At 30.5% G+C, this 7,961-nt stretch overlaps 1 protein-coding gene across 2 annotated transcripts; it reads left to right on the top strand.

Moving 5' to 3' along the window:
* The first annotated feature begins 4,421 nt into the window (after positions 1-4,421).
* Positions 4,422-7,400, top strand: LOC111686883 (sodium-coupled monocarboxylate transporter 2). Of its 2 annotated transcripts, none has more exons than XM_046949589.1 (6): positions 4,422-5,186; positions 5,528-5,595; positions 5,678-5,829; positions 5,887-6,027; positions 6,098-6,709; positions 6,774-7,400. In XM_046949589.1, the coding sequence occupies exons 1-6, from the start codon at positions 4,691-4,693 to the stop codon at positions 7,054-7,056; spliced, it is 1,752 nt and encodes a 583-aa protein (XP_046805545.1). In that variant the 5' UTR covers positions 4,422-4,690; the 3' UTR covers positions 7,057-7,400. The 2 variants fall into 2 exon arrangements, with proteins under 2 accessions (XP_046805545.1, XP_046805544.1); XM_046949588.1 differs by having other exon boundaries at positions 6,771-7,400.
* The last annotated feature ends 561 nt before the right edge of the window (positions 7,401-7,961 follow it).

Below are 7,961 nucleotides of genomic sequence, written 5' to 3'. Positions count from 1 at the left end.
TAAATAAAAATATTTTTCAAAAAAAAAATGTCCAAATGTACCTTTGCCAGCTTTACACGTGTAAATCTCCAAAAAACAATCATTTGGAAAGGTACATTCCAACTGGTTATCATTGGAAGTCTTAATTTTTGCACATATAGGCTCAGAGAAAAGATCACAATTTTTATCACATTTTTTTTCTGCTTCACCACCCATGACACAGAAGCGTAGACCCAATAATAAAAATATACCAGTAAAAGGAAGATGCATTTCTAAACAGTTTACACTTTAAGAACTCTACTATAGAAGTAACTGATGGACATGAGACTCTTCGATCGTTATTTATAAGAACTAATGATGTTAAAACTATACCTACAGATATTTAATGTTTTATTAATGAAGGAAATTTTAATAAAATTATAACGAAACACGTTTAGGTGCGATGAAATTTGTTTAACCTTATTTTAATGCAAAATATTATTAATAATTTTGTGCCGTAAGTATTCCAGAGCAGTGGTGTGGTACAAGGGGCCGTGATAATATTATAATGTTAAAGTGTTATTCTATTCTTGCTTAAAATATGAGCGCTATAAGGGCCCTTGGTAATTTCAAATAATGTGACTAAAGGTGGAAGTATACAACACGCGGTGAGGGGGCAACGCGTTTTACGCTTTTCAAACTTTTCTCGCTTTACATGTTGCAAGTTACACACCACGCGTTATTTTGATCTTTCGTTAAATTTTATTTTTAAAACTATTGCTGTTTTAAAAATCAAAATATATAAATGATAGATAGATAGATAGATAGATAGATAGATAGATAGATAGATAGATAGATAGATAGATAGATAGATAGATAGATAGATAGATAGATAGATAGATAGAAAGATAGATAGATAGATAGATAGATAGATAGATAGATAGATAGATAGATAGATAGGTAGATAGATAGATAGATAGATAGATAGATAGATAATTAGTAAGTTAGTTAGTTAGTTAGATAGTTATTTGGTTATTTGGTTAGTTAGTTGGTTAGTTGGTTGGTTAGTTAGTTAGTTAGTTAGTTAGTTAGTTAGTTAGTTAGTTGGTTGGTTGGTTGGTTAGTTAGTTGGTTAGTTGGTTGGTTAGTTATTTAGTTAGGTAGTTAGTTAGTTAATTACTTAGTTAGTTAATTAGTTAGTTAATAACTGTAGCAATTCCCATCAATTCCCATGGGTTAATGAATGCAATTCTAAAAGTCGCTTCATATGACTTATACATATATCGGACAAGGAGTATGAGGACAGAACTCTCACTATAAAATACTTACCACACAATCTTCCAAATAGTGCGTACATACACACATACGATATAACAAAATCAATTAACTAAAATACTTTTAGTATTGCCTAATAAACATGAATATGTTTCAATAGCATCAGGTCATTATTATGCAATTTTGAATGTTCAATAACATGTGATGACCAAATAAGAATGTTGACTTAATAGCATTTTGTTTTCTGACTTTATTTTGCTCTCAATTACCCAATGTCATCCACTGCCAACGCTCATAAGAACTGATCTTAAATACAATGAATTAAAAAAAAGAAGTTATATTTTAAAGTATTGAGAGAATTGATATCCAGTTTCTGTAGAGAAAAGAAATACTACTCAGTTAGCTTTGTCTATAGTTATTTGCCCTATTCAAGGTTTTGTACTGTTATAATTCAAGTTATATTTTAAAGAATTATCAGATGTCTGATTCTCGCACAGATGATAATGTAATAGTCAAGGGCTCGAGTAAACGTTACGGACATTCACATCAGCATATATAATTTTGAATGTGGGTTTGTCACGTCACTCCTGATGCCACTCAAACATTCTATCAATCTAGAGATAGAACGGATACACTATAAAAATAGGTCTTTTGTGATAAATTATGCCGATAGTTAAATTTTAAAGTCTTTTGTTAAAGTTGCTAAGAGAAGACCAGCAGAGTAAGCTAGAAGATATGGTCAACCAATGTGGATCCATTGAAAAAATCTCTACATTATATAGAATAAGGCTGAAAAATATATTATTGTACTTAAAACAATATGATAATGTTAATGACGTCAAACAATGATGATGAAGATAATGATGTTTTCAAAGAATATAATGATAATAAAGATGATAATTTTAAAGGCCTGGCCTACAAACTTTTTTGCTAATGTTTATGAACCAAATTATGACATAATCTAAAACAATTTCAATTTTTGTTTTTTTTTTTTGAAGAGTTGAATAAAAAGTTGTAATACTTTTAAAGTATTTGTGAGGCAATTGCAAAGACAGACAGACAGATAGCCAGCCGCATACATGTCCGACTCGATATTCAGACCATCTATCTTTTATGACTACATTTATGTCCATACAGATGTACATACATACATATGTATAGTACAAACATATATACATCGGTAAGTACGTATCTAGTATTTATATGAACAATTTATCATTTGGCATCTTCTATAGACAATTGCAAACGCATGCATTAAGCTTTTGGTATTGCAGCTTAATGCAATATCATCCATCGCATTGAATCGTACGCATAATTATGTGAGTAACTAAGTGGTCGGCCAGTCCACAGTCGTCGTAATGACTTTAAGTGCAGCTGTTTCTTAAGACTCACTGGGTCTTACAAATGTTCGATGATTTTTTCTTCTACTTTTTTTAGTTTAATATTTATTCGTATTTACTTGGAAGTGTTGCTTCTTGCTACTGTTTTTTTGTGGTTACTTGATTTTGTTGTCGTCATCGTGGCTTAAAAGTTGTCTGCTCATCACCTGTAGTCATACGTTCGTAAGTCTTTTTTTTCCATCCAGTTTTAAATTAAACTCAATTGGTTGGTGTAAATGTTGTAAATACTTATGTACAATATCGTTTGTATGAGGATGGACTCTGTATGTGGTACATTTAAACATATATACATATGTACATGTTGCAGTTATATACAAACTTATTCTCAAGATGCAGTTTTTAAAATCCAAAAAGTGAAAGGATTTTCGTATCTTAAGGTTGTCAAATGCTATGTACTTAAGTATGTGTTAATGTATATACAAATGTATCTTGCAATGTAAGTGGGTATGTGGTGAGCGAGTAGTTTGATAAGTGTCATCATAATTTTACATTATTAACAATTTATTTTGAACTGTAATACAATAATTAAATAATTTTTCATTTAATTAAATCTAATGTGTAATTCAACGTATTAGATATAGTTAAAATATTTTATATTTGAACAATTTTATAATTGAACAATTGTAACATTATATTATAAACAAATAAATGAGATCAAGGTTTCGAACCCAAATTGGTTTCAGAACTATTTCGTCTTGAAAATGTATGGAACTTCTTTAAGTCACCATAAATCTCTAGAAAATCGGACTCCCTGTATCTATCTATCTATCTATCTATCTATCTATCTATCTATCTATCTATCTATCTATCTATCTATCTATCTATCTATCTATCTATCTATCTATCTATCTATCTATCTATCTATCTATCTATCTATCTATCTATCTATCTATCTATCTATCTATCTAGCTATGGACCAATATCTGCCGAACATATGCTATTAAAACTTCTTCACAATTTCGTGATTGATTTGTTGTGCATTATATGACTCTATCAAAATATCTCAAATACCCTTGACTATATTTAGGAGAGATTTAAGTGCAATAACTCTGCATAAGAAAATAAAAATATTCCATGAATTAATCGCAGAAATATTAATGAATGTCATTTAAACAAATATATCATTTAATACACTTCCGTAACACTCTTGTGCGAAATTTTAAAGCTAAAATAAATTCTATAATCCCAACGGAGATAAGTTAATATCTGTTAAGCTTTATTATTTGTTTTTTTTTATTAATTTCAAACATAAGTATTAAATATGTTAAAGTACACAGAAAGAAAATTGTTAGTACATTTTATACATTTTGTTAGTACATTTTATACATTTTGTATGCTATCGCTATTTTGTTTGTAACTTAACGAATTCCAAAATTTAACCGAAATATATGAATGCCGTTGCTCTGATATACAAGTGATTTGGGCCAAGCCCTAGTATTCACTAAGAGTTATAAATAGTTAAATTTTTCACAGTGTATGTTTGAAATTTATTATCTTTTTTGTGTCTGTATTATTTTCAGTCCAAAGAATGAAAATAAAAACAAATTATCCGAAAGTACTTATTTAAGAACAATATATAATCTCCTAAAGAAAAGTGCTCTCACAATATGAATAAGTAATCTTAAACAAGATTTTTATCTATTAAACAGTCTTTAAAGAAATTTGACTTTAGAATAGTAATTATGATCCAATAAAGATAAAAATTAAACGAGACACACACAGCTTTTATTTTACAAACATCGATAGTATTTATTCAAGAAGCAGTATTTTAAAACGGGCTCGTTTTAGAATATAATTTAAGCAAAATCATTACTGATAAAAAGTGAAATAAAAGAAAATATAAACTCTTTATAAACATGACAGAATTTTAAAAAATCAACTGATTTTGCGAGATTTTATTTAAAACAGTTCAACAAGATTAACCTATTCGGACGTTTAGAGAGTGGAATACAAATTAAAACGAAAAAAGGATATTCGAAAAAAATTTAATTAAATTGTGCTATCCATGAAATAATAACTTAAGATATAATTAAACTTTACACTTGGTCGTTATCAAAATGTCGCTGTTAAACTCTACCGGCTCGGTCCTTAGTGACATTACACAATTCACTTTCAATACCTTCGATTATACCGTATTCGTGTTTATGTTATGCATTTCCGCCGCTATCGGTGTATATTTTGGTTTCTTTTCGAAAGGTGAAGAGACCACCGAGGAATATTTACATGGCGGCAAACAGATGAAAACATTACCCATAGCCATTTCTTTGGTGGCCAGTCAACTTTCGGGTATTTCTATTATGACTATACCGGCGGAAATGTATTCGTATGGTATTAATTGGGTTTTTAATGTGGTCTCAACGGTTGTGACAATACCCATGCTTTGTTGGATGATTATACCCGTTTTCTATAATAATGGTATTTCGAATTGTTACGAATATTTAGAATTGCGTTTCAATCGTAAAACCCGTGAACTGTTGACGGTAGCTTTCATGGTGACACTATTCTTTATGTTACCGGTTTTTATTTTTATACCCGCATTGGCTTTTGCTCAAGGTAAGTGGAAGAGGTTTGGTCTAGAGATCAAGATTTCTGTGGATTTACATCAATGCTTATTAGATAGATAGATAGATAGATAGATAGATAGATAGATAGATAGATAGATAGATAGATAGATAGATAGATAGATAGATAGATAGATAGATAGATAGATAGATAGATAGATAGATAGATAGATAGATAGATAGATAGATAGATAGATAGATAGATAGATAGATAGATAGATAGATAGATAGATAGATAGATAGATAGATCTGTCCAAGACCGAAGAAGCATCATCATTGCAAAGTATCCACTAATTTAAATTATTTATTGAAGTCATTCTTCTTCTCTCACAGTTACCGGTATCAACATTCACTTGATCAATGGCATTGTCTGTTCCATCTGTGTGTTTTATACAATGTTTGTAAGTAGGACTTGACCTATAAATTCCTTGAAATCCTGAACTAATTTAAAAAATCCTAATCATAATAATTTAACAACAATAGGGTGGCATTAAAGCTGTCGTTTGGACCGATGTAGTACAGGCTGCTATTATGGTCGTTTCTGTCGTATTGGTGGGTATTTTGGGTGCTTATAAAGTTGGTGGTTTCGGTGAGGTCTTTCGTATAGCTGCAGAAGGCGGTAGATTAGATGTTAAGTAAGTTCATAGAAATATTTTGCTCATAAACCTTGCATTAATTGTATTTTATTATAGTTTTGCTTTCGATGCTACTACTCGTTCGACATTTTGGAATTGTTTTATTAGTTCCACTATAATGTGGACTTCGTATGTGGGCCTAAATCAAAGTTGTGTACAGCGAATTGTTTCTTTGCCAACATTAAAACATGCCAGACAGTAAGTATTTCTATTTATAAAATGTTGTTTCATAGTATTTTATAATAAATATCTTTTTCCCCCTTTTCAGTTCCCTGATAATATTCGGTTTTGGTTTCGTTATAATCATGGCCTTTAATTGTATAACCGGTATTGTTATGTATGCCCGTTATCATGATTGTGATCCTCTAGCTGCTGGTTTTGTAGAGAAGGCCGATAAATTAATGCCCTTCTTTGTGCAAGACGTTGTGGGTCATCTGAAAGGTATGCCCGGCGTATTTATATCCTGTGTCTTCAGTGCTGCTCTAAGTACCATGTCGGCCAGTATGAACTCCTTAGCTGGTATTGTTTATTTTGATTATATTAAACCTAGAATTAAACATACCGAAAGACGTGCCAATTTAATTATGAAGGCATTGGTCCTATTCACTGGCGTATATTGTATTCTGGCGGGTGTTATTGTCGAAAAATTCACTTCTATTTTACAAATGGTCTATTCGATTGGTGGTGTTACTTTTGGCGCTGTTTTCGGTGTATTTATGATGGGTATGTTGGTGCCCAAGGCTCATGGTAAGGCCGCTTTTTATGCTGTTGTCTCCAGCATGTTGGCAATGTTAATTATTGTATTAGCGGCTCAAGGTCGTTTACATTATAAAACCTTACCCAGTTCAGTGGAATATTGTCCTGATTTGAATATAACACTGTAAGTTTAAACTTTAATTTCTTAATTGTTTGAAATATTTTGTAAAAATTTCTGTTTTTAGTAGCAATACCTCTCCTTTGGTAAATATGGCTGTGGAAAGTACAGACCTTACAGATAAAGCCTTCAATATACTGGATATGTCTTTTAATTGGTATGTGGTCTTAGGTACCTTAATTGTCTTTGGAGTCGGTGTACCCTTCAGTTATATATTAACTCCCGAAAAAGGAGCCAAATTTGATGTTAAACTTCTATCGCCTCTTATTCAACCATTTGTGAATTATGAATTGGCTCAGGTGGAGGAAGAATTGCCAGAAATCATTACCTCCAAACCTCCCTATAAGTCATAAAAGGGGTCATAAGCCATTAGGGGTGATACTAAGGAAATTAATTTTATTACTACTAAACTGAAGCAATAGGACTATTATGTACTGTGTACATTATTAAAATTCCCATCACATTTAAATAGATACAATTTAGATTTGTATTTTTTATCTAAATATGTGTATTATTTATCTCAGGTTTCCCTTAAATAATAATAAGATAAGATTTATTAGCTTAAGGCGTTACATGATTAGTAAGTTCCTCGTAAGTTAAACAAATCTTTGAACTTAATTTGTTTCTCTATTATTTATTTAAGTTAATTTTCAAATTGTTTATAATGTCGTGCAAATAAACTAGAAATAAATTAGATAAAAACTGTTAAAAAAATGTGCGAATATTTAAATAATTTTAAAATGTGAGTAAGGTAAAGTTCTTTAATAAATCTTTATGTACTTAGTATAAAATATGTATAAAATATATATAGATAAGTACGAAATGTTAATAAATGTTATTATGGACTGACCTTATAAAAACTGGTAGAGAGATTTCGGTTCCTATAGAACTTATCAGTGTCGAATTTCATCGCTATACTCGCATTTTAAAGGCATTAATGAGCCTTTTTAAGGGGGTAGGGTCAACTATGGACCGATCCACATAAAACTTGGTAGAAAGATATTGCCTCATATAAAACTTATTTCTGGGAAATTTCATCACTGTACTCATATTTTTAAACCAGTAATGAACATTAAAGTAATTTTTTGAAGGGGACCTTATATGAGGGGTAGGGTCAATTATAGACTGATCCACATAAAATTTGGTGGAAAAGTTTTGGTTCCTTAGATACTTACTTATGTCAAATTTCTTCGCTATATTCGTATATTTATATAATCCTATTTGTAAGCCAGTAATGTGCATGAAAGAAATTTTTTGG

Source organism: Lucilia cuprina, chromosome 4 (genome assembly GCF_022045245.1).
Source record: "Lucilia cuprina isolate Lc7/37 chromosome 4, ASM2204524v1, whole genome shotgun sequence".
Lineage (NCBI taxonomy): Eukaryota > Metazoa > Arthropoda > Insecta > Diptera > Calliphoridae > Lucilia > Lucilia cuprina.
This window is presented reverse-complemented; position numbering and strand designations above follow the sequence as displayed.